Raw genomic sequence first — 26773 nt, 5'->3', positions numbered from 1 at the left:
AATCATAAATCATCTCTTATACGCGGCTGCGCATGCTTTGGTTCGTTTCCCGCCTTCCTTGGGTCACGTGATATTTGCTTAATAAGCCACACACAAAAGAATGTGTCACGAGCAATACTAGATCAGACGCACGAAGTAAAGCATCTGATCATGTGGCAGAGAAATTGTCTGGAGTATAGAACTCGCCTCAAAGCTCCCTTTACCCGCCGTGGTTCCTCAGTGGCTATGATGTTGGGCTGCTGAGCACGAGGTCGCGGGATCGAATCCCTGCCACGGCGGCCGCATTTCGATGGGGGCGAAATGCAAAAACACCCGCATACTTAGATTTAGGTGCACGTTAAAGAACCCCAGGTGGTCGAAATTTCCAGAGTCCTCCACTACGGCGTGCCTCATAATCAGAAAGTGGTTTTGGCACGTAAAACCCCATACTTTTTAATAAAGCTCCCTTTACATCGGTATACCCCGTTCATACGGCTTTAAGAAAAAGCCAACCTCCTCATAAACGTTGCCTCCGGCATTATCGATGATGTTATTAGCATTTCTCAAAATTTTCAACCCCACTGGGGCGCGCAACTGGCCCAAAATAACACGCCTCCATAGAATCCTGCGGCCCGTCCGCGGGAGCCCAGGAGGAAAAGCGCGCCGTGCGCAGCCGGCGGGCGAGGAGAATCGAGGAGGGAAGCGCCGTGAGGAGGAGAGTGTCGCTACTTTCAAATTATCAAGGGATTTTAATGCGATTCAGCTCGGAGCTCCCCCTATATAGCTCCACTACAGAGCAATTCGTGCACCTTCGTCTACGGGTCATGGAGTAAAAATGAATCGGTAAACAACATTAGAATGAAGGTTCAACGTCGATCGACGGCTGACGTCTGGTAGCGCGGAGTGCAATGTTTTACCGTTGCACCATTACAAGGCATGGTGAACAAACAGCGCCTGCACATGCCTTGCACACGTGTACGGTTTATCGAAATTCACCACTGAATGTTCTTTTTTGCTACGTTTGTTTCCGCTCGTACGGTATATATTTATCGATGCGTGCGAAAGTAAAATCTATAGTTGAAAGTGAAGCGCTGTGCCTGTGTATCTGTTTATTCCTACGTCCTCGTACCGTCGCGCTTATACACTCTACCATGGAAACAGCGCAAACACGTCCCGGGACAACTACTAAGAGTCGCAGCGCACAACTGCACAAACAATCTTGTCCACACCTGTACAGCAACGGACGTCTTGTGAACGTCACGAGAAGCCGGGCAGTAGCCGTGGTGACGAAGCGGCGATCGTTCGAGGCAGTGATGTGGCGCCTTCTGCCGGCGGTGGCGCGCACTTCCTGAGACGTGTTGGACGGGGCGGCGGGCAGCGGCCGTCGGGGACTAGCGAGAATAAAGATGATGGCGCCAGTGGCTCCACGCACACCACCAGGCGGCTCTGCAGGACGCCGCGCACGCAGGCACCCCATGGTTCCACGTGCCACCTGCGGGGTATTTCGATCTTGCAGTGCATGCCACAACGACCTTAGCGGTTTTATGCTTTGCGTAAGCGTAACCGGCAGCGCTGGCAAAGCTACGCAATTGGCGCTGTCGTTGAGCATATGTCGCTCTGCGTGTTCCGTCGTCGAAACACGCCATAGGCGATTCTGAAACCTTACGCGACTGTAATATCGCGATTGTTTCGTTTTGCAGTTCTGTTCTGTTTGAGGTTTCATAAGCGACATCATACATCGTGAAAATTTAGCCTTTTCTACGGTTAGCTTAACTTTCACGACGCTCTTGTTCAAGCTAAGGTATACCACGACTTCGACAAAGCGTTCCAGTCATATAAAGACAAGATGGCGACCGTCCTAGCTTATTTTCATCACAGCCTGTTCCGATCTCAGTTGCCCACAACAGCGCACGCGAGTGCGTTACTATAACCCCCTCACCCCTTCTTTTATGAACAATTTCTAGTTCTATGTTTTATTTCCTCAACTCCCTGCACATTATAATGAAAACCAATCTCCCTTCGAAAACGCGTGAAATGCTTCGAATATAAAAAAATGGTGTAGCTGATAATAGTTGACTTATGGCAGTGCGTTCATCTTGAGGCATGTATGTAGTCTACACACGTCGTCATAATGGCTGCTGCTTTCATATTTAACTGGTGTGTGTATTCCCAACTGGGGAGGCCGAATTCGGGAGCGGAATGCAAAAGCGCACGTGTACCCACCCCGGCGGTCAAAATCCGGAGAGCTCCATTATATGGCGCCTAGTCTTTGATACAGTCTAGGCGTTGCCTCGAGACGCTGAACCCCGTCAGCAAACCCCACCATGCCTTGCTTACTGCATGCCATCTCTGTTCGATATTACGCTTCTCACGTGCGCCTTGTCTTGAGGTGTGCTAAGTGTTTATCGCGCCTATGCGGATGTGATCAGAGTGCATTGAACTATACGGAACATCGAAGGCAGCATATGCGTGTGAATCGTAGTCGAGAAAAGCGGCTGTGATTCAACTAACCTTCCTGTGCAGGGCTCCGTGTTGCAAGCGAGCGGGCCCGTCTTGAGCGCGGGTCTCCGACCCTGGTCGCAGCGGCTGTCATTCGGGTGCGTTCTCGACGCACCGCACTGGATCGTCACGTTGTGTGTGCCTGCACAACGAAACAATGCGCACGGCGCCGTTACAAAGTAGTTCGGCTCGGGCACGTGTTAATACTCCTCCGAATGAAAGCATGATCCCGAGAATTATATTTGCGGGAAAATGTTTTCAATACACAGGAAACGAAATTCTGATGTCTCCCATTTACACCTTAGTTCCCTCATGGTTTCATTGGCTCAAATGACTGTCCGGTGGTTATATATTTGCATGGGCCATATATATGAGCATAACCGAAGAATTAAGGGGGAATATTTAAACGCGAAGTTTATCACTTCGCGACAATAAACCTAGAGAGAGACAAACCTTCATTGCGGTTTTAGGAGGTTATCAGAGACCCTCAGTCCTGGGACTCGCTTGCTGCGTTCGCCACAAAAACAGGTTTCGCGGGTGCATAAACTGCAACTTATGAAAGGTTTGGTCCGGAGAGAATAAACTCGTGTTAATATGTAGTGCCTAAAACTCTTATTGCGGTTACGTCATTAAAATATATTAATATAGTGGACTGTGCAGAGACATGCGTATATGATATGCCAGTACTGCCTGCTCTAGATGTAATTTACACCTGCTGTGTAGTTTACACAATTTTGATATCCGTCCATTGCGGACAGCCACAATTAAGTCAGATTACTCGCATGAGGCCTCGAAACATCGTGCTTGCTTGAATTTCACAGTTTGGTGAGCTCCAGCCGTTTCAATCACTGCAATGTATTCATTCTCTTCACCAAACGATAAAATCGGCCACTCTTCTGACCCTGACTACACGCATTCTTTTCGGGAACTTTCGTTAGCCTTTTGATAATACACCTGATACACGCAGCTTCTAAAAGTGAGCCGCTTCCATCGTGTACTCATACCTCCGCCACAGGGCAATGAGCAGTCGGACATGTGCACGTTCCACCAGTGCGAAACCTCCGAGGTCCGATTCGTGTCCGAAAGCGTTAGCGCCGCCTGGCGCTCGGCGCCCCACCGGACGTCGCCTTCCTCGACGGCTGCATTCCTTGCCTTGTTTCCTAGCGTGGGCGCGTGGCGCTTGATCCTGCGCCGTCGACGCTTCCTTTGCAGGGCACGGGGCGTCACACTCTCTGCGTGGTTAACAAGAGACGCTGATACGTCGCCGCACATATTGGTCTAAAAAACATTAAAGAAGCGCAGAAAAGAAAAACGCGCACTATATAGTCCGTCACTTGCTGTTCCCGTGTTTCGCTCTGTTGTGTCGTCTTCACCATAAAGTAATTTACACCCTTACAAGTGAAAAAAGGGTGTAAATGTGTCTATAACTCGCACCCTTATGGTGTGCTTTATGTAACAGACAGCCTAAAGGTGTGAGTTATAAACACATTTACACCCTTTTTCACTTTTAAGGATGTAAATTATTTTACAGTGTTGGGCACAGGAATCCGTGTCAAATAAGAAGCTATCGTGACTTCCCGCTGCGTGAATCACGCGCACGGACATTTCACCGAAAGGTGAAATGGCTATTCCGCCACTGCTAATGTTCCCTGACTGAAAAAAAAAAAAAAAAAAAAAAAAGACCTGCTCTGACTGATCTGGTGCTGCGTCCTCTATAGGTCACTTTCTGTGACGCTTTCACGTGACGTTGCCATGCCTCACTGAAGCGACGTCCACGCATTCTGTCCCCGGGCTGAGCCAATCAAACTGCACTGAGAATGATACCCCGAAAGGTGATTGAGCGAGAAAGAGGCGTGTGTGTATGTATGTGATATATATGTATATATATATGTATGTGTATATAATGTGTGTATATATGTGTGCATATGTATTTTACTTTCTTTCTTCTTAGGTATTTTTGTAGTTTCACCTTTCGTTGACTAAGTCGAAGCCTTGTTTTTGTTTAATACGTAGATATGCTGCTTTTCTGTTCATTTATGCCCTGTCTCCTTAAACCTTTATTCCTAAATTTTTCATGTTGCCATTGTTGTATGTATTATTAATTCTAGTCATCATGCACAGGAGGTCCCATTTCAGTTTCTAACTACGGGACCTCCTTCTGTATATACTTATGTTGTAATTATCCTCATTTTGTCATGAATAAAACTGATTCTGATTCTGAGGCAGTTCGCTGGGTCCGTGTAGCGGCTGATAGAAATCAACGATCTCACCTTCATCGAGGGGCGTTCCTTCTTCCGTAAATTTCTGGGACGAAGAGATAAAGAAGTGGAAAATCAGGTCACGTTGATGCGGGGGCACCGCGGGAACGGCATCCATTTGCATGCGTACTGCTACGTGCGTGCACATATCGAGCATGTACGTGTATACCTGGCATCGTCCAGAGACGCAGAAGGCCCTTCCCTGTCCACCGCTGCAGTCGGTGCCGAAAGGGAAGCGTCCTTCCTCGAACACGTCCATCTGGTAGTGAGTGTCCTTCCACACACGGTCCTGGCATGCCACCACACACGACACGTGCGGGTTGCCTGCAACCACGGGTCCGGATGCGCACCACTTTAGTATCCGTGTATGGGCGTCGCCATTTCGTGCACTTTCTTTCGGGGACAGCCGACCTCTCTGGCAGAACAGCCCACTTATAGTGAGCAGTTTGTTTGTTGATTGTTCTCGTACCAATCCTACGCGTAATACATGCCAAACTGCTTCCAGCTTAGGCCGAATATACATATACCATGTGTCTCTTACCGGTTTGCAGCGGCAGCTGCCTTCCTCGTCCGCTGAGTAGGCTGGAGTATTTCCGCCGGTACTTCTCGCACACCTTGGTCGCGTACTGGTCTGCTGTCACCATACCCCGACACTGCACGGATTAGGGCACAGAAGTCACGGATTAGATCTTCGCATAACACAGCCGAATTTTAACATATATACGTTTTAACCGGCCTCTTCGATTCTCCGACACAATATCATTAGTACAACTGCGAACATCGGTCGCGATTCGCAAGGCCATTTGTACATAAGAACGGTTCGTAACAACGAGAAGCAGCCTGTTGTGGCCGCAAGCGAGGTAGTGCGGAGAAGATGCTAGTTAACGAAATTAACATGCAGAATTTACGAATAGTTTTCTGTAACTGGCTTCTGAAACGCTCCAGCCCCACTGAACATGTCTCGACTGCAGCATCTGGGGCGTTTTCAGCGCCCACTGGCGAACATCGTTGCCTTGGTAACCTGGTGCTAAGGGTGCTTCGAGGCCTGCTCCTGGCTATTTAATGCCGAACCTTCTTTGCAGTGAAACTCAGCCTTTTGGGACGCTTTTGAGCTCGCGCCCTAGATGTAGCACTTTTTTGACAACAATCAACGGTAACTGCTAACGCCGAGTTCATGACCTCCTAGATCATTATATAGTGATCTCGGAGGTCGTGCCAGACCGCGTCGCCAAGCGCTATGGTCCCAATAATCTTGCAGAAGTTTGCCGCAGTGTTCTACACGCATTTAAGCACGTAATCGCGTCAGCGCTCGCTATGAGACTCACCTTCCGTGTGGAGTCGCAGAGCTTGTAGGTCTCTTTCTTTCCAGTGCACCGCGATCTGCAACAAGGCAGTGAAAACAACGTCAAGGCAGTGTCGACCAGCATCGCTGTAAAATACTTCTTATCCACAGCGAAGTAGCGAAAGTGTGTAAATCACTCCCTGTACTGACAGCTTTCAGTTTTTATTTTCTGCTCGTAGCATGCGTTTTTGTTTTGCGAATTTCCCTTTTCAACGTCTCAAGCATTTTGCGAAATTACTTGTGATTTCCTCATTGACGTTGGCTCATTTCGGCTTCGACATATAGCTTTCATTAATTTCCGCGGCGTTTTCCCATTCTTGTTCCCGTTGTCCTTGTCAATAGGCACCTTTACATTGTTGTTTGTGCCAATATTTAGTTTGCTATATCTAAGCCTACTGCAAAATTAATTAGGGCTCCGCCAACCACGAGAAACTTAGTGAGCATTAACATAATAATTGGATTGGCTCCAACCGCGGGCCGACTCGGTAGCCATACCGAGAGACCTGACGTCAGAGGTGTTATGTCAAGTCAAGTTCCGCCACATTGGCGTTTTGAGCCAATCAAAGAGGGCGTAGCTGCCTTGCTAGCCAATCAGAGCTGACGAGGGGTGCTACTCTGGACACTGTCTAGTTCCGTCATCTTGGCGTTTTGAGCCAATCGGGGAGGGCGTGACACCCCTGTTGGCCAATCAACGCTGACAAGATGGCGGAATTCTCCAGCGTTCAAAATAGCACCCCTGGGCTGACGCATGGAGAGCTGCTGCGCACAAGATAATGCGCGAATGGCGTCTGCTCACATGGCGTTGCACTCTCGAGCGACGAGCTGGAAGCCCGAGCCGGCAGCGAGGCAGGAGTGTCGGCACTCGCTGACCGCGTGCCATGGTCCCCAGCCGGAGGGTACAACACCGCGGGGGCTGGCCGACGCGGAGGCTGCCATCAGGGGCGACTGGCGGACGGGACACGTGGCCTCGGCCGAGTCGTTCTCCGTGCTGCGGCCGTAGCAGTCGAACGCCTGCGAACACGAGCCGCTCACCCGTGACCAACGTTTCCCGTGACACAAGGATCGCGTCACTGCGCATGCGCACAACGGGCTCCGTCATTTCATATTTAGATGCGGTGACGTTTGCTGCGTGAATAATTGCGCGAACCTCGTGTCTTCAACGTTTCCGCGAGGTGTCCGTGTTTCCGCAAGGTATTTCTTGAGAGAGGAAAATCTAATATGGCTTAATGCGCTGACGCGTCCTGGGTCGGTATAACGTAAGGATTCCTTTCGTTAGGTTCTATTCCTTATCATCCATTGTTCACGGCAGGACGATCTCGGTGGTAATGAGGTTCGAGCGCCGCTCGGACCTCTGAGACGAAGCGCGAAAAGGAATAAAGTAATATAACTGTTACGTTGCCCGGCCCTGGCTCTCATTCGACGCCATTGCATCGAATGCCCCACTGGGCGACAGTCAAGGAGTTATCCACTTGCTTGCTTCCGTGCTTATATTTGGAGACGAAAAATAAAGTCGCAATTTCGCCGCGAAGCATTGATAGCGATAGCAAAGTATTACACAATCTCCCGAATTAAGGCTGATAGGTTTATCAGCCGCATAAATTGCAGTAAACGTTCGGTTACTAATAAGGAAGCATGGTGTGACGCGCTCACAGGCAAGCTTAAAAAGATACCATTCGATGACCGCCAGCACTCGCTGTCACAATGACGGCGTGGTGAGCGCCGGACTCGGGAAGCGAATGCTTCGTGCGTGAGATTGCGCGAACTCCAACACTAAGCACGCGGGATGACCACGCGCATAAAAAGATTAGCTATCTCGGCTGGCCATACCATTAATCCGCCGCAGGTTACTTCCAAGATAGGCTGTGCTGACAGCCATGCGCATCCACGGGCCGGCTAAAGGAGGGGCCGCGCCGCTCACCTGACCTCCCCCCCCCCCCGCCCCAAAGCGCACGCTTTATCACGTGACCTCCATCCAACATTGGGCGCGCTGAAGGACGGCGCGCATCGGGCCACCATCCTTCTCGGTGCACATACGCCTTTCCTCGCATTCACAACGCGCGGGGCGCGAACTTCATCTACCCCACTTTTCCTTCCCAAACAACGAGAATTTCTCTCAATTTATCGCACTTGGACTTTATACGGAACCTCATGGTGACGACGACGGCGAAAATTCGACTTGAGTGTCCATATTATCGCTGTCGCAGTGGAAAGAGATAGAGAGAGACAATATCCTTTACTGTGATCGACGCAGAATCGAGGCGGACGACGCACCCGGTGCCTGTGTGCCGTAATGGTGGCCGTTGCAAGCGAAGCTCATTCCGGTGATCGCGAAAAGAGTTGTGTGGTCTAACCACAGATCTATTTGATTGATCCAGTACGTCAAGCATACCTGGCACTCCCCGTCGACGCAGTAGCGGTTGGTGTTCCTGGCCTGCCTCCTCTGGCTCAGGCTCCAGCAGGGTGTGCCGTCGGGGATACGCCAGCCGTGGGTCATGTAGCCGCCTCCGCGCTTGCGGCACCACACGTAGCATGAGTGCGTGTCTGCGAGTGAGCGCACGCAATGCACGACCGTGGTGATCATATTCAGTTGGGCGCACAAGGAGGGACTCTAAGGGAGGGCTCTAAATCCTATGCGCCTCCTGGGTAAAAGCGTACGAGCTGCCCTATAGCTTTCCATTCCGATCAACGGACAATAACTGCAACTGGTAGAGCATCGCCTCCAAGATCGGGAGAAGTGCAGAAGAAAGATGCGCGGTCGGTATAATGACCAAGGGTACAAACGGAACTGTAGAGCAAACGCTAGAAACTCGTGCCTTTTTTTTGTCTTTTTCTGAAATGAGTATGAAAGATAGAGATTTATAATTTAGTCACCTTATAACTGTGACGTCGACTCCTTGTCACATATTAGCAATAAAAAAAATTCTGTGGGATACGAAGAAACGTCACAGGCCAGCACATAGCCCTTGGCACACTGGAAGATGCAGAGACTAGAGGCTATAGGACAAGTTGCAGCACACATTATATTGAGTCCCGACATGTACGCATATGCCGAGTCCCGAAAAGACACAAACGGCGCAAGTGGGTCACGCTTACCTAGCCTTGCCCAGTGCGCGTGTTGTTTGCACAAGTGATAAGTTGCGAACCTGGCATAGCTGAAAATGGTCCTACTTGCATCAGGCGGGCACACAGGAGGAACGCAACATTGTTGGCAAAAAGCAAGATGAATCCCACTCTCCAAGTTTCTGTTCATCGCATCTCGCGCTTCCCTTCTCAGTACATCCGACACATTCATGTGACGTCGCAAACACGTGATTCTGAAGAGCGAAAAGAACGTGCACTCACAGTCTCTGCTGGGGAACTGCGTGCCATACGGCTCGATGCTCTTGTCTCGTGCCGATGCCTGGCGGCAGATGCTCAGCACGAACTCGTCCAGCAGGCGTTGGTTCTTGGACGTCGTGCACAGCTGTTCGAATCGGCGCAGAAATAGTCAGTTAGTTCAAATAGTCAAACCCGCGGTATAGTCAATCAGTGCTCCGTTAGTGATGACGGCGAGAGCATGTTGACGCCCTGATGAATTCATCCTTTAGGTAAAACTCTATCAAAAATAGCTTTTAGAAAGTAATGCACGCAAGAGGGGTGGGGGGGGGGGGGGGGACACACATACACAGAGAACGACAGGCAAGACGACCGTTCGTCTGTTTGTATCGTCTTTGTATATGTGTATTATTTTCCGTCCCTCTACTAGTAATTGTGTTTAACCAACTGGCACGACAAGAAGTACTTCCTGAAACCCATGGTGACATGGCCGCCCCTCCACATAGCCGGAATCCCAGGTAGGATAGGATCCCTGCATTCGATATCTTAGGATATCGAACGGAGGTCACCATCAGGGCCCTCATTCCTGCATCACCTACCACAGGCATCCCAGCCTGACGCCCCATTTCCCTGTCCCTCTCCGGGCATGGTTGAATAAACCAAAACGGAAGTATCTCCAAAAAGCATAATAAAGAAGTTTTTCAAATTAAAAATTAAATATACGGGGTTTTACGTGCCAAAACCACGATCTGATTATGGGGCACGCCGTAGATGGAGATTAATTTTGACCACCGTAGGGTTCTTTACGAGCATCTAAATCTAAGTACACGGGTGATTTTGTATTTCGCCTCCGTCTAAATGCAGCTGCCGTGGACGTTTTTCAAACAAACAGACTCGTCGCATGCGAAGAAGGCAGTCGAAGCAGCCTCCTTTCCGGCGCGTCTTCTGACGAAACGGATGGTTTTGACGAACATGCATTTCGCGATTGAGTACTCGTTTGTACAGCTTATACTCCGTTATGTTCCGCACATATGCACGGCCGCAGGCAGTAGGAGTCGGATAAACTTCATGTAAGACAAATTTAACTTTATTTCGCAAACCATATTTACACCCGTGAGAAAAAGTATACGAACCACAGGGTCTCCGAAAAAAAGAAAAGCAGACTTTCTACGTAATTACCACGCATAAACGGAAATTGACCAGTGAACTAGAAAATTCATAATTCAAATTCATAAGTTTAGACTGCAGTCTTTTAATTTCAAGTTGCATTCACGGACACAGGAGAAAATAAGTTTTATCGTGTAATACCTGGTCCGTATACTTTGCTCACGGGTGTGCAAAACTCGTCACGTTAGGATGGGTCCCCATACGACGACTTGACTAGGTCTATAACTGCCAAATTAATACTCTAACGATCCTATTAATCTCCGCCACCGTTAGGAATTCGCGCCATTGCGAACGATCTGATATTGTACGCTCAGCCGCGTATCCGCCGCTACGGCGGAAGATTGACGGGAACGTCGACTTGTATGTCTCGCAACGCATTTACCGCGTCGATTGCAACTGATGTCCCGTCGATGCCGGTGACGCCAAGCTTCGGGGGTGTTCTCGGCCCGTTCGCCCCTTCTCGTTTCGCCTTCGTAACGTGCTCTTATATAGCGATAACAGCCCTAGGTGGACCTTACTTAGCGCTAAATGCGTGGCCCGCCGTGTACAGATTGGGAAATGACTTGCGCTTGAGAACGAGCGGTGACAGTCGGCCAGTGCTGACGTCGCGAAGTCTGGCGGCGTTCGCGTGAGAAGTGCGTCATCGAATTGTCCCACGTCGTTGTGTGCAGCAGGAGAAAAAAGAAAAGTAAACGCGCGACAGGTTACGTATTTGGTGATCCGAAAGCATTGCACGAGGGGCCACGGACTCCGCGCACGCGCGGCTGTTGCTCAGGGTATATAGAGCTTATAGTTAGTCCTAATTTTAACGATACTCTCATGCGTTGCATGCACCATGGAACTCGAATATGCTTGAATCGGCAGGACGCGCCAGGCGTGACCCAGTGCAACACCACCTAGAGAACACGAGGCCTTTTCACTCCGATCCATGACGTCATGCTACCTGGCCCGACTGCCATAGAATCTAATGGGGACGCTCCCAACTAGGCAACAGTGATTTTGACGTCACCGCTTTCTCCGTCATGGATCGGAGTAGACAGGATTTGTGCTATCTAGGTCGTATTGCCCGGCGCCGTGAGACGCATGTTCTGTCCGCGCGGCCGACCATACCGGATTGACAGACGCATCACACGCCGGCTAGAGCATCTCAATGCGGCGCGCTGACAGCAGATAACAGAGCATGACGTAGCTGTTCCTGCTCTTCGGAAGCCAGCGCCGAGCTGTTAGCCAAGCCTTCATGAGAATTCGAGCCGGACCTTGAGGTTCGCGACACAGTCGCGCAGCTTCGCGTGCGCTGCATACCCCATGCAGCTCTTGACCAGGACGTGGTCGCGATGTCAGGGACACAAATATGGCGTCAACATTTACCGGACCACTCTTGCCTGAAAAGAAGAAAGTGACATGGACACCGTGGAGCTCCGGTAAGATAAGTTTTATTTTTTGATGTCGTTTCTGCAGGCTAGGTATCCAAAATTGAAGTCTGCGTTTTCGTTGACCGCACGATACGCCTTCCGCGTGATTACCGAGAATGAGATTTCGCGGAAACCTCGAGAAAACAAGACGTTGAGGCTAACTTCGCAACGCCGATTTCAATGAAACTGTTCCACGCGCATTCCCTGTTGGTGCCGATTCGAGCACACTTGATCGCAGAAGTTCCACGGACACGTGGAAGCTCTCGCGAACGTGCCGTTGCGCAGCCTACAATGCAAATGCGCAGTGCGTTGCTCACACGCAGGACTATACACTGCGCATTTCAGTTTTGTGACGTGTGCAAGTTGGCAGCGAGTAAATTTCGTTCTCATGGCTTCGCTGTTACGCTTTCTCAGTCAACAGCGCATACCTATGTTTACGTGACTGTGGTTATTTCTAACGCTGCGTTTCAAGCCAAAATTGGTTCATGGTGCTTAACGTTCGAAAACAGCACTGGGGCTAAGAGATGCGCCGGTACGGTAGGGGGCTTCGGATTGATTTCGACCAGCTGGGGTACTTGAACGTGCAGCCAATGTTCGATACACGATAAACTTTGCGCTCTGTCCCCACGGGAATGCGACCGTCAGGGCCATGAACCGAACCCACGACATTGTGCTGAACAGCAAAACTCCGTAGCCCGTAAGCAACCGCGATGGGCTCGTGCGAGTGATTGTACAAAGCATCGCTACCGGACCTTTTACACTGTGCGGACAGAATCGAAACAAAGCCTCACCTCTTTTCCGCAAGAAGCCCTTGCACCGTGTTCTTTTACAAAAACCACAATAATTTGCAAAAGTCGGCTCACCTGCGTTGCATCACAGATTTGCACTCTCTTGTCGGAGCCCTCGCAGAAACGGCCCCCGCTTTGTGGGCTGCAACCGAAGATATCGCGCGAATTGACGAGTGTCGGTGACAAAATTCATGGCGCTCTTTGTCTATACCTAGCCCTTGCGCCATAAGCACCCATGTGTCATAATAAGTTGAGCAACCGAAAGTAACAAGCAAGCACAAATAAGGGTCAGTGAGCGGAGGATATTGGATATATTGGGTATACACACAACATGCACAAGTAACAGGCACAAGCTGTAAAAAAAAAAGAAACATTTGAAAAAAACATGTATAGAGCGTTTGTTTCAGGCCAGTGTCCCATATGAAGACAAATAGCGCCTTCGTTGAGCGCAAATCACTAGCACCGCTGAAACAAGTGCACTGAACTGTGTATCAGGAAGCACCAGGCCTAGCTGTGACTAGCGGAGTACATTGATTCGAATCTGGAGTGGTGGCATCGCAAGCTCCAGATATAGAAGCTTGTTGCGTGCTTATTACGACCACCGTGCAAGCAGTATACCAGTCGGACAGACACGTTAAACAAAACAGCTGGCGGTCTGTACTTTTCTGTACATCTGGTGGTCCCCAGGTACAGAAACTACAATAGCCTATTAACGTGTGGTGTGCAATCCGCCACATGCATTCAGTGAAGTCAGCTGGTACAATCTTATTTTTAAATATGTGACAGTATACTCTGGTAGAGATCAACCGAAGTTATTTCTGAACAATTCACATCGAGCGTAAAAGAAAATATTATCGGCTGCATCGCACTGCCTTGGGATGGAGTAAACAGGCTGTAGCCAACAGCTTCTCCGCAGCAGAACTTTCCACTTCGACTGCCTTTAATGGATTCGTCCAAGTATTTGCCTTTTGGTTATTATAATTTTGGTTATTATTTGCCTTTTGGTTATTATTAATGGATTCGTCCAAGAATTTGCCTTTTGGTTACTGCCTTTTCATATGCATCCGTTACACCTTCACTTTTTTTTCTTTCTTTTTGTACGCTCAATTGTTGCACGGCTACTTCATTACTGAAACATTGCGCAATGCATCGATGTGCAGCATACGCGATGCGTGCCGCACGCTGCGCCATGTGACATTAAATCGGATCAAAATAACATTGCCTTTGACGTCCCTGGGCATCATACGAGCTACGAGGGTCGCTGTTAATTTCAACCACCTGGGGTTTATGAACGTGCAATAAATCGACACTGGCGCTGTTTTTTAACTTTTCTTTCCTTATTCTTGCATTTTACCCCTCTCTGAATGCGGCCTCCGCGATCAGAAATCGAACCCGCGGCCTTGTGCTCAACAGCAGAACGCCATAGCCGCTGAGACAACGCGGCGGGTCGACATTAAATCACTTTAGCACGTGCAGCTACTGGAGGCCCCGACGGCGCTGTAACCTGTTAAACCTAAGAAACTACGCAAGTGGGCTTCACCTCACATATACCTTTATTGCGAGAAAGCCAGCTGTCACGAATGGTTTTAGTGAACAACCCGCACATACGCCCGCGCACGGACAGCTGTATAGTTGCGTGACATATGTAATAGCGTCAAAAACAAGACTCACCATGGTAAGGTGACTACGTCTCTTTCTTTTATTTTCATTTCAATAAAAAAAAAGACTTAACGGCGCATAAGAGTGTTGCAGCCTCCCACGTTACAGAAAAAAAAGTAAATGATTACAATTACTTCATTTAATAATGTAATTAATTGCAGTTATCAGTTACTTGCGCATGAAAGTAGCTGAATAATTATTTAATAGTAATCGGTTACTTCTACGTTATTTTCCTCCAAATTTTTTTCCGTAGGTATAGTAAACAGAACGAGCTGGCCTGGCCCTTTCAGTGCATTCTCTGCAGCCCTTCATACATTGCTTATCTGAACTAACAAGGAATCTTAAAAAGTTTCCTTGGTCACCGTCTCTCGTTTTTGTTGTCAGCAGCGACACCGAAAACTTGCTCGAGGAGGAAAAAAAATAGGTTATGCTCAGCACTGGGTCCTAGCACAGCGCGCTTCATTGTTGCTAGAACTTAGAGAGAACGCTCCTGGTCGGGCAAATACACCCCCCCCCCCCACACACACACACACACACGCACCGAAAAAAAGTCGTCCATATATGAGTTCCTGTCATTATCGTTCTTCGCTATCGAGCCGTACTAGTACCTGCTCAATTCATCGGCCAACATCTGATGGCGCATACCGAGCCCTCGGGTGTTCCTGTCTGAACATGCGCATTCGCGCATGCGCGTGGAACGATTTCGGGCGTTCTATTGCGTTTGTCGCCAAATTCAGGTTCTCGAAGATGCACCGTTTGTTACAGCTTGTCTTGTCAATAAAGTAACTGTTACATGTAACACGTTATATGTTACAGAAGGTGTGTGGAGGAGTGTACTTGCAGGTTCCGAATTAAAAAAAAAAAAAAGGTAATTACGGTGAGCCTTACTGAGTAAACAAAGAGATCGTTAAATTTATAAATTACCAGAAGACGTAGTTGATTACAAGTGATTAATAACGTGTAAATCATTACGTACAAGTCTGGTCTGCAGTCTCCTTTCTCCACTCCTGCTGTGGCCATTTTTTTTCTTTCTTTCATTCCTTCAATAGCGCAAAAGCCAGCCCATATGGAAAGTTGTTGGCGTAAAAATAACGCGTCACGAAATGGTCGTTTTTCCAGAGTTTTAACCAGAGAGAGAGACAAGATTCGCTATGCATGGTCATATGGGAATAATCGCAGTGAGGCCACCAGTACACGACTCGTGTATTGATCGAAAGGAGCATAAATGTTGTTCGATAGAGGCTACGCACGATGTGAGAAAAATAAGCGTTCGCAAATCGGCGCAAGGAATTGCAGCTCTGGGAATAAATCCAGCTTTAGTTTAGGCCTGCGGGCGAGATCCTCGAACGATCCCCCCCCCCCCCCCCTTTCTTGTAGGTAATCTGTCGCGGTGGAGAAATCACGTGCGCGAACGGGCGATAACATACCTCGGCCTGTCGCATCGGCGTCGAGACACCTTGACGCCGACGTAGGCGTAGTCACCCCTTGCCACGCAGTCTGAGCGGCAGGTGCCGAATGCCGACCAGGGTCCCCAGCCGCCGTCGACGGGTGGGTCCCGCGACCGACGCCGCTCCAGCTCGTCCCGGCGAGCCACACAGTAGCCAGCCCGGCACCACTGAATAGGTAGAATAGACGGTGCAGTGGATAGTCTTGTTTTTTTTTTGTTCTTCTTAACATTTATTTACATAGGTTCTAAGGGGAGGACTGTGAGTGCTCAGTCAATGTGCGTATCATAAGGGACCGTGCACGATTTGCATTGCCGCGTAGAGGGGTTGGCAGGTTAGCAATGAATAGAAACAGTGAAAAAAAAAAAAGAAGGAAAGCAGCTTTGAAATGTCACAAATACCCATTTACATGTTCATACGTAACAGAAAATATAAGGCTCAGAAGAGGCTTCAAATCATGGACAAAACATCGTGGTGATAAATGGATACAGTGTCATTTATCGTGGAACATAATTCACGGCCTGAGGAGCTGTGGGATAGAATTCGCGGCACAAAATTTGTAAGGTTTGGAGCAATGAAGGTTCCGTAGGGGTACTATTATGCTGACCATTGACATGTCCAGTTACATGCACAGTTGCTTTGACACTTTTAGCGAAGATTGGAAAATAACTGAACGATGCGTTGCACTCGATCCTTTGAAGCTCTTGACTTCGGGACAGGCGCTCCCTTACCGATTGTGCCTTAAGGGCATGGATAACATGTTTCTTTGACGTAATAAGCAATAATGCTTACGTCTACATCCGGGCATAAAATGGACCGTTACCTTTCTCCCTTTCGCTTTCGTTTTTGCTTTTCAAGAGTGTACTGAATTCCACTGCAAACTTTTGTAGAGAAGATATATAGGACGACAAAGAAAGTACAAACGCGCACAGAACGAATGCGCCTTCGTAGTACTTATAAAGTGCTGCTATTGTGTATTCATTCATTTGAAGTTTCCTTTTTGTGCGGGAAATACTTCACGGGCTTACCTTCCGAGTTTTTCTTTTATTGCGATAAAGACTTGCCCTTTTTTTTGTTTTTTGTTTTTTAGTTTTTTGTTTTCCTAATTACTTCAATTGTATGATGCATTTGCTTACGCGACGTTGAACTTCACATTGTTGTGGTTGTTAAACTTTTGTGTTTTATATTTTATCTCATATCCATGCGGCTGCAGTGCCGACAAATTATTTTATGTGTCCACGGCTCTGCGAAGACGAAAGAGATAGCTTGGCAGATCAGGCTAGTTTTTCCATGACCAATCCCCAATTGTGGATATGCGTCAAATACATTCAGGACAACAGCAGCAGCATCTTTTACTGTGACATCCTCGGCTATTATGTCATGACAAAATAAAAATAATTGAATTGAATAGTACAGCTTTGTTGAGTGAAGGTAGTGCGTTACCATATTCTCAGCACACGGTGTTCCTTCAAGAGCAGGGTGCGCTGCGAACGAGACTGGCGTGATGCCACGGTTCATCTCGCACCGCAGCATTCGGCAGATGTCCTGCAAGGAGGATTATTATTAGTTCGGTGCACACGGCATTACTGTAGACGTGAGGTGGTCAATGTGGAACAAGCAGGCAGGGTTCCGCTGAACAGGCGCTAAGCGTCGCCGCCGAGTATGAGAAGAAGTGGTGGAAGGCGAAAAAAAAAAAAAACGAAAAAAAAAAATAAATAAAACGACGCGCACCAAACATAACAGTAACGTGAACCAAAGTCTGCGCGACACCAACTGCAGAAAAAAAGAGAACTTGCCACTCCGTTGTGGGCCGAAGGCGGTTTACACGGTTTAAAATACATGCAGCTTAGCTACTTAGCCGCACCATTAGCGCTAATGTAATAACTAAGGTCAATCAACAGTGTTCGAACGAGAGACGATTCTGCAGGAGGCCACGTTTCGACAAGAGGACTTGTCTTCGCCACACCCTTTGTCGGAATGTTGTCACCAGAAACATTTCTTGCGCGAACACCGTTAATCTCGTCGTCTCCATCTTGCTTTGAAGGTCTGTCCAGTTTCAACATTGATAACGTTAGAAAGTCGAAGGCCGAATTTTATGTCTGAAGATTTCGTAATCTGGCCGTGACGGCCTGTGGCACATGCGTTTTACGTTCGGTCATTTCAAGCCCGTCCGTAGGATCGTGACACGACAAGCAGACTCGCCTGAAGCGGTTGTTGGGCGGTGCGGCGGCTGGCGGAACCGAAGCGCAGCGCGCACTGCCGGTCGGCCGAGAAGATCTCGCCGGGCAGCAGGGGCCCCTTGCGCGCCGCGAGCAGGTTGGCGTCGACGTCGCGGGTGCCCCGCTGGAAGACGCAGGAGGCGGCCGGCAGCCGCAGGAACTTGGTCACGTACTGGCGCGAGCAGGACGACCAGCTCGTCTTGCCGGCTCCCAGGGTCGGCGACATCACGTAGTTGTCCACGTCGCACGGGTTCCCGTCCTGGGAGCCGTCGTGCTCCATGCCCAGGCTGCGGGCGCCATTTCGGTTTCGACACGGCTGCCACCGACGCTTTCGCGAAGGGTTAAAGGCTATGCTTGTAAGCCGCCGGCAGTATAGTCACGTTGCTTCGGGAGCGGGTGCTTTGAAGTCGGTGTAAAAGAAGGGAATAAGGAATAAAGCAGCGTCTGCATTCCCCAAGTGTAGGGTAACCAACCGGGCACGTCCTTGGCGCGTTCCCTCTTTGTTTCTCTCTCTCTCTCTCTCTGTGTGTGTGTGTGTGTGTGTGTGTGTGTGTGTGTGTGTGTGTGTGTGTGTGTGTGTGTGTGTGTGTGTGTGTGTGTGTGTGTGTGTGTGTGTGTGTGTGTGTGTGTGTGTGTGTGTGTGTGTGTGTGTGTGTGTGTGTGTGTGTGTGTGTGTGTGTGTGTGTGTGTGTGTGTGTGTGTGTGTGTGTGTGTGTGTGTGTGTGTGTGTGTGTGTGTGTGTGTGTGTGTGTGTGTGTGTGTGTGTGTGTGTGTGTGTGTGTGTGTGTGTGTGTGTGTGTGTGTGTGTGTGTGTGTGTGTGTGTGTGTGTGTGTGTGTGTGTGTGTGTGTGTGTGTGTGTGTGTGTGTGTGTGTGTGTGTGTGTGTGTGTGTGTGTGTGTGTGTGTGTGTGTGTGTGTGTGTGTGTGTGTGTGTGTGTGTGTGTGTGTGTGTGTGTGTGTGTGTGTGTGTGTGTGTGTGTGTGTGTGTGTGTGTGTGTGTGTGTGTGTGTGTGTGTGTGTGTGTGTGTGTGTGTGTGTGCATTACGCAGAGATCGCACTTGTGTCCTTTAATGAGTCTGCAAGGACGCTGATGTGGAAGTCAGCGGACAGATCTTGTCGGTGCAAAGGTTTTATATGCGTTTGCAGGTATAAGCTATGCCTCACCTATATTTTTTTAATAAATAGGAGAGTAACGCTTGAAGACGTCTTCATAGGCATTGGATGGAATGTTTGTAGGTACACGTAACTGCAGAACTGAGAGCGAATTCCTGCTGGAATTTTCAAACATCCTTTGTATAGCCGTGTGAGGTTACGTCCAGCCAAGCAAAACTGACAAAAGAAAGTTGATACCAAGGAAATATTAATTTAGAAGTACATACTTTTGGGCTAGTTGGTGTACTGATACTGGGACCACAGCGCTGAAGAGGCGACAAGAAAGACAAGGACGGTGCACCAACTTTAAGCTAACTTTCAGAGCTAAAGTTAGCGCGTCGTCTTTGTCTTGTTTGCGTCGCAAAAGTGTTGTGGTTTCAGCATTAGTTTAAGGAAAATGGGACTGTTAAGGCGTTCAGGTCTATCTAATGCATGAAGGGCACTCTACCTTCCGCATGGTTCTATATGACAAGGTATGTTAGCGCCTGCCCTCACGGCGGGACCGGGAAAAATCTGTGGCCTTACCTGTGTCCCATCTCGTGGCTGGCAACATATACGCTCTGGAAGCTGGTTCCCTCGCTGATGGTGCAGCTGTTAAGAGAGTTGCACATTCCGCTCACCGGGGCGAGTCCTGCACACACGCCCACACCGAGCAGGCAAATACTGTGTCAGACAGTCTGTCGAGACCTCACCATCACTGGTATTTTTTGGCACAGTTTACCAGGAACTTTGACACCCCTGCCCTTAAAACGGCAAAAGCAATCGCAATTCTGTAGTAAAACCACACTTGTATCTCTAGGTCACAAAAGAAAATTTTGTTCGAATGATTGCGCGGCATATATGACTGGTGTCAGCAGCGTTCTCCCGCAACGAGTATTATTCGATAGCGTTCTAAACAACGCAACGGTGAAAAATGCATATTATGCATATTGTCGAGTTGTAGTGGCGGTGAAGGACCAGTTAATGCCAAAACTGTGACTCACAAATCTAATCTAACTCTTTACTACGAAAACGGTCGCCGGAAAAAGATAGACGATGTATGTACGCGTGTAAATAATATAGGAAGTGAAAGGGGCCCACAATGGGCGAGTTTATTTCTTTCAACCTAGAGTTACTTTATATGCTCATTCAACCTGTCTATTTTCTGTCATCTCTCTTGCCCATGCTTTGCTAACATCCAGTAGGCAGCACCAGCTAAAACGCATGTTCGCTCCAGTCGGGTTAGTACCAAGGCCTCTGCAATTCTGAGCGCTGCTACAATGCCAACGATGCCCGTAGTTAAATTTTTCCACTCGAGTCTCAACGCATTATGTCTATTTTACGTCGCTTCTACACCATGACAACTAAAGGTCTCACCGACGACGTGTCTTTTTCGCAGTCCTTTCTCGTCCACGACGAACATGTTGATCCTGAAAACCAGCAAGAGACAAATTGATCAAAATGCTTGCAAATCAAAATGATTTATTACGATCACTGATCAAAATGCTTGCAAGGGATACGGGTGTGTCTCACGCGAGAGGACACGCTATTCGTGCGTCAAAGAAGTCCCCGAGAGTTCTGTTATACCTTATGCATCGCCAGCACGTACCCTGATAAGAGAAGCGCGTGGTCCCATTTTGGCGTGCCCTGGGCAGAGGCGGCCCTTCTTCTCTGGTGTTGCCACACGCAGAAGTTGGTCAGGTACGTGTCGATGTTCTCCGATGGGCTCAGGTCCTGCATCGTCAGCGACACCACGACCAAATGCCTGATTTGGAGACTGTTTAGACCAGAATCAAATGGATGAATGACGTTACTTGACACTATATACAGAGGCACACAAGATGGAGACGAAGTGATCGACGGTGGTTAAACAGGTTATGGGTGTACCGATTCTGGCCAGCATTGGAGATAGTTTACATTGACAGCTAAGAAGACGTACAGCTTCGAGCCCTAGGGGGAACGCACCTGGAACCGTCTGGAAGACGTTTCAGTGCCATGACACCACCTCGCGTCGACAAGATAGAATTAAAAAAGAAACACGTGTCACAGCTGCATTTTAACACTTCGCGTGTGCGAACCTATGGACATGCAACGTAGTTAACTCTAAGCGCATACGAATTCGTGAATACGTTTTCATTTGAGCAGCCGACCTTCACGTCGACTTTCCAAGCCTTCTTCTCAGTCATCTTGTTTGGACAGCAAATAGCGGGCATATTTTTTTTACTGCCGCGATGTTTTCTATAAGCTGTCTCTTTTGCCGGTTTCGTCAGAATAGGAATGAGACTTGAGATTACCGCTGTCCGCTTAGCTGTCTAGTTAGCCGTCTACGGCGAGTACTAGAACGCAGCCTATGTCTCTGGAGCTGACATTTCTACAAGGGGACTTGTCTGTGTTAAGGCAACTGCTTTCCTTTTTCAAGTGCTGCTGAGGACAGTGAGCTATCATATAAACGGTTGTCAAAGAAATTAGTTGTCGCCCGGACCATGACAAGTCCCCTTATCGGTACGTTGGCTCCGGAGACATGCATCCCTTGTTTGACTGGTGTTGTCCAAATAACAGCAAAAAAGAATTGACATTAACTTACCCTTGGTTGGAGTTTCAGTACTTCCAGCTCGACGACAGTCACGTCAATGTTCTTCCCTAACGATTCATGCTTGAAGAGCATTTGTACCTAGAAAGTGGAAACATAGATGCTTTAAGGCAGCAACATTTCTGAACCTTTCAGTGCAGTTTCGCGTACACAGCAAAAATAAGTCATTGAGACGAGAGACCAAACTGATTTTTTTTCTCGCGTCATTAACGACAATCTGTCAGGGTTATTTGGTTCATCGCGGAAGAATAGAACGCTGCGTCATCTATTCAGTGAAGAGCATCGTGGACTCGGTTCCTGTGTTTGAACGGCGAATGACATTCGAGGCAGCTGGTGCTCCCGCACTTCCTATTCAAATGAACGTGAAGCACATCACTAGGCAACCGCTTAACCAATTTAATTTAATATAAAGTCATTGCTTCTAAATTAAATATATCTCTCGGCAACTATAGATACCAAGGATATATATATATATATATATATATATATATATATATATATATATATATATATATATGTATGTATGTGCGTGTGCGCGCGCGCTCGTGTGTGTGTGTGTGTGTGTGTGCGCGCGCGTTTGGAAGGCGTTTGCAACATACGAAGTCATACTTGATGTGCGACGTATATAATTATTAATATAGACAACGGTCGGGTAGCGAGTGAGTAGACGTGGCGTACCGCGTTCATGATGGTCAGGACGTATGTGATCAGCTCCCGGTCGGTGTCCTCGCCCGGGAAGGCCCTGGCCATAGCCTGGTACAGCGCCTGGTCCACGAACACTGCGGTCTCGACCAGGGCCTCGCCTCCGTCCCGGTGGTTCCTCCGTCGGCCGCCACTGTTGGCCGACGGCGACGGTCCCCCCACCCGTCGCCTGGTCCTGGTCCTCCTCCGTCGGGACTTCCAGTCGTCGGCGGGAACCCTGGCCGAGCGCGTTCCGTTGTCCGGCCGAGAACCCCTCTCGCCTGCGTCGCAGAAAGTAAATGACGGATTCGTTTAACACGCGTTCAAAGTCCAGCTGTAGTGCGTTCGCAATACCATTACTGTAAACTCGTGAAGCACTGGCGTTTCAGGGGATGCTATGCGACCCGCCGCGGTAGCCCAGTGGATATGGCGTTGCGCTGTTGAGCTCGAAGGTCGCGGGTTCGATCCTTCTTGCTCCGGCGGTCGCATTTCGATGGGATGGAGGCGGATTGGAAAAACGCTCGTGTACTTGCATTTAGGCGCACGGTAAAGAGTTCCAGGTGCTCAAAATTAATCCGAAGGCCTCCAGTATGGTGCGCCTCGTTCGTGGTTTTGGGCACGTAAAACGAAATAACATAATTAATTAATTAATCAAATAATTAATTCACATGCTGTGTGCTTCATGTCTGCATACGCGCACGAATAAGAGCGCTTGAGCGGGAGTTGCTGTTGACTTTGTTAATATAGGGGTTCATCTTGGAAGAAATCTCACAAGAGAGAGAGAGAGAAAGAGAAAAGCAAAGGTAAGGCAGGGAGGTTAACCAGAGGAATCTCCGGTTGGCTACCCTGTACCTGGGAAGAGGGAAAGAGGAGGTGACACATTACACTAGCCAGCAGGGCATGCAACATGAACAACTTCGTTTACTGAAGTCAGTCTAAGACGTATATCCTTGTACTGTCGTCTAGTCCTATGTGTCAAGCTTTTTGTGCCGTTTCTCTCATGATGGATAAGGGCGCGGCCACGCAAGCTCGCACACACAAAAAAGCGTACAAACACACTGATTGTGGTGGTGGTGCAGCAGGCGGGATCAGCCTGGTATTCATAGCCGGCAACTGTTCCGCCTGAGCCTATGTGCGTCACCAGGTGTCGAAAAGCCCCGTGTCTCACATGAAGACAATCAGCAGTCGTTGCACTCTCTTCCTGATTGCCGCGGGGCCCTTTGGGGAAAACACACTGACTTATAGATGTCAGAATTCACTTTCTGCTACATTTTGCACATTAATCAGATAGAGTTCTATACTTCAAACTCCGGCATAAGCGCCATCTGAACCCATTGGTAGACTTGCCAGAGGATCTATGTACAGTAAGGCCTCAACAGAAGGCCGCACCAAACCGCCCAATGAGACGTTCGTTCGAGCATAGATGCGGTGTCCGTGTCTGAGCTTGCGTGCGTACTCACAGTGGCCGCAGCGTAGCGGTTTGTGCGTGTCCGCCCGGGCCAGGATGTGCGGCGACGAGGTGGCGTTGGTGGCGGCCCCTGCTCCGACGCCCGTCCGACGGCGGTCGCTGGCCAGAGGGTAGATGGGGTACACGAAGTACGTCGCACCCGGCAGCTGGATCAGGCCCCTCTGCGAGCGAGTTCCAATTTCCTCTCTTCTTTATTTATCGATATAAGGAGATGCTGACGCACAATTTATGACGCCTGCTACTCCTTAGTTCTTGGATGGGTCTAGCCTACAACATACGGGGTTCAATATTACATATCAAATAACCTTTTCATACAAGCACCAGGACCTGTCAAGCAACGTTTTCACAGTAACACTATGACGAAAGAAACATATGGTATACATACAATATACAAGTTAAATGACGCCGCAGGTCTGTAGAAAAAAAAGTCTCAAAAATACAGATGATACCTGTCGCCTAATAACACAGTCTCTAGTCAGCGGGTGGTACATACATCGTGTAAATTCATTATCGCATATAGTCACAACAGCGCACTCAACATAACATAATCCACAAACACATACATATATACAGCGACATTGAGGTGAAAGAAACAACAAAAGCGTTAATAACGGCCAACAATGCCGTTATCTTCTCAACTGTTGCGTGACAGCAGTCCACGAGAAATGATAACTGAGCATAAATATCATGTGCACGAGCCATTAAACTAGGACACTGCTATAGCTCAAAATCGGCTTCTATGAAAAAGACCACGGTACAAGTGTCCGAAGCAGCAGGAATCGGGATGCCGAGCTGCAAGTTTGCGGGGAAGAGGAGAGATGTAGAGGAAGTCAAATTTGGACTGGTCGGTAGCGATTCATTGCGATGTCGTCGGCGTCAATCAGAACATAAACTGAATAGGACAGACAATGGCTTCTTCGGTGTTCTACTTGGCGCCTAAGACATCGCGATGAAAACAATATGGAGTTCCGAATGGCTCATGTTCGAGCCATGTAGCAATAGTGTGAAGATCACCGCTATTGTCGCCGGAAGGCACTAGATTTTGGTGGTCGCCGACGTTTCTTAGCAGCGAACTTGAATCCCATTCTCGCTGCCGCAAGCGCCGCCACGTTCAGCACCAGCACAATGGAGTCGGTAAGCTTGGGCTGCGAAAAGAACTGTGGCCTTTCTACTTTTGCCAAAGACTGTATTCGCGAAATTGTACTCTAACAATCACTGTTCAAAACTCGAAACTCAAATGGTTTGACCATTTCATTCGAATAAACGAGAACAAGAACATGGAGCGACAGGGTAATAAATATTGGTGTTCAATCCATGGAGAAATAAGGATCGCCATATGTTTGGGTGGGGGGCACGCTGAAACGTTGGTGCTTCTAATGCTCATTTTCTCTCGAAAGACAAAATTAACAATCAGTGCCGAGTAAACTTTCCTGTCGAAAGTTATTTTTTAGAATTGCAGGCAGCATAGAGGCAAAACAGTATTCCGTTCCTGTCTGCCTTCCCCCCCCCCCTTTGTTCACTTAGGCGTTTCTCCAAAGTACATGTGGCAACGCCCCATTTGTTTGCGAACAGGCAGCTTGACCAAAGTGGGGCTCAGGCTACTGCTGTGTCATATTTTTGCAACTTAAGAAGCGGGATGGGAAGGGCGCAATTTGCAGCTCGGTGTTAGATCAAAAGAAACTGGATGTAGTGTGGTAAATGTATACTTGTGCGCTATACAAAAATACTCCGAAGTACACTGATTCAATTACACGAACGTCTATTCGTTCCTCGTCGGAATGACAACAGCACCGCATGCCATTCTTGAAGGTGGGACGAAATTATGTACAACACATTCTGTGCCACTCTCCGTCCTTCGACTGTCAATTATATGCTCCGCGTACGACAGTCTCAGCCGCTTAGACGACAGACTGTTCTCGGAAGTAAAGATCCTGGTACCGTGGCCGAATAACTTTAGCGTTTTCAGGGCCACCAAAGCGCTAGCGCTTCTCAAAGCCGATTGCCCTATACAAGCGCTTGTGACTATCGACCGCGAACACTCATCTGCCCGGATGTGGGCACACTGATTTATCCTTCCTCCTTCTTATCTCCCTCTTCCTCACATGTAGGGTAGCCAACCGGGTGAAACCCTTCTGTCTTTTCTTCTGGATCCTCTCTCTCTCTCTCTCTCTCTCTCTTCACAGTCCCGAAAACCTTCGCCGTCGTCCTTTGACGTCCTCGTTTAAAACAAAACGATGGGGTGCCAGCACATTATTTTTCTTCTTACAGTTGCTGCACTGTCTCTACGCTTGCAATTTTTGACGTCGCCAACACTGTTTTCGTTTTGTCTCCCACAGAACGCGATGATAAATAACAGAGGCGCTACTGTTGCGTCAGCAACACGTCAGAACTCGACTCTTAATTGGCACTTTTGCCGACGTCAAGCCGGTAGAAGCAAGTAACGCTGGCTGACAAGTCTAAATTGAAGAAGGTCGCTTCTCTGCAAGCCCTCGGCAGCCAACTGTAGGAAGTAACACAGGACACAATTCAGCAAGCAGCGAAGAAAAAAGAATCTCATAATCACGGCTAGCCGCGGTTGCTCTGTTCCGACGATCATGCTGCATCCAACAAAGTTTTAGATTTGATTCTGAGGACTAACAACTACCACTCTCGCACTTATATTCACGCTGTAGACGACCTATTAGAATCTTAACTAGTTTCGTTCATTAACGCTGTTCGTTCACGTGTTTATCGCCGATTTTTAGTGACAGCGAGAGCAGACGACTGCAGAAGGCTTTCGCCCCGTAGAGGAAGAGATGTCCTTCAACAAATTAAAGGTGG

The 26773-nt window shown here is 48.6% G+C and overlaps 2 protein-coding genes across 2 annotated transcripts in view; one reads left to right on the top strand and one right to left on the bottom strand.

The window, feature by feature from the left end:
- Positions 1 to 26773, bottom strand: part of LOC126539478 (A disintegrin and metalloproteinase with thrombospondin motifs 18-like) — a 147579-nt gene that overhangs the window by 4239 nt on the left and 116567 nt on the right. The window contains exons 5-24 of the mRNA XM_050186337.3: positions 23946 to 24114; positions 22483 to 22766; positions 21799 to 21885; positions 20824 to 20948; positions 20592 to 20644; positions 19761 to 19866; positions 18067 to 18370; positions 17308 to 17409; positions 15847 to 16034; positions 12836 to 12902; positions 9421 to 9541; positions 8468 to 8619; positions 6875 to 7089; positions 6062 to 6116; positions 5278 to 5389; positions 4906 to 5060; positions 4749 to 4782; positions 3483 to 3710; positions 2491 to 2620; positions 1209 to 1471 (exon numbers count right to left, since the gene is read on the bottom strand). Of these exons, the coding sequence (XP_050042294.1) occupies positions 1237 to 1471; positions 2491 to 2620; positions 3483 to 3710; positions 4749 to 4782; positions 4906 to 5060; positions 5278 to 5389; positions 6062 to 6116; positions 6875 to 7089; positions 8468 to 8619; positions 9421 to 9541; positions 12836 to 12902; positions 15847 to 16034; positions 17308 to 17409; positions 18067 to 18370; positions 19761 to 19866; positions 20592 to 20644; positions 20824 to 20948; positions 21799 to 21885; positions 22483 to 22766; positions 23946 to 24114 (2922 nt within the window). The 3' untranslated portion in view covers positions 1209 to 1236. The remainder of the gene's footprint in view (positions 1 to 1208; positions 1472 to 2490; positions 2621 to 3482; positions 3711 to 4748; positions 4783 to 4905; positions 5061 to 5277; positions 5390 to 6061; positions 6117 to 6874; positions 7090 to 8467; positions 8620 to 9420; positions 9542 to 12835; positions 12903 to 15846; positions 16035 to 17307; positions 17410 to 18066; positions 18371 to 19760; positions 19867 to 20591; positions 20645 to 20823; positions 20949 to 21798; positions 21886 to 22482; positions 22767 to 23945; positions 24115 to 26773) is intronic.
- Positions 11882 to 26773, top strand: part of JMJD6 (Bifunctional arginine demethylase and lysyl-hydroxylase PSR) — a 198262-nt gene continuing 183370 nt past the window's right edge. The window contains exon 1 of the mRNA XM_050186335.2: positions 11882 to 11981. Coding sequence (XP_050042292.1) covers positions 11912 to 11981 — 70 coding nt within the window. The 5' untranslated portion in view covers positions 11882 to 11911. The remainder of the gene's footprint in view (positions 11982 to 26773) is intronic.

Source organism: Dermacentor andersoni, chromosome 11 (genome assembly GCF_023375885.2).
Source record: "Dermacentor andersoni chromosome 11, qqDerAnde1_hic_scaffold, whole genome shotgun sequence".
In the NCBI taxonomy this organism is placed as follows: Eukaryota; Metazoa; Arthropoda; class Arachnida; order Ixodida; family Ixodidae; genus Dermacentor; species Dermacentor andersoni.
The sequence above is the reverse complement of the archived record's forward strand: the minus strand, read 5'-3'. Positions and strand labels throughout refer to the sequence as shown.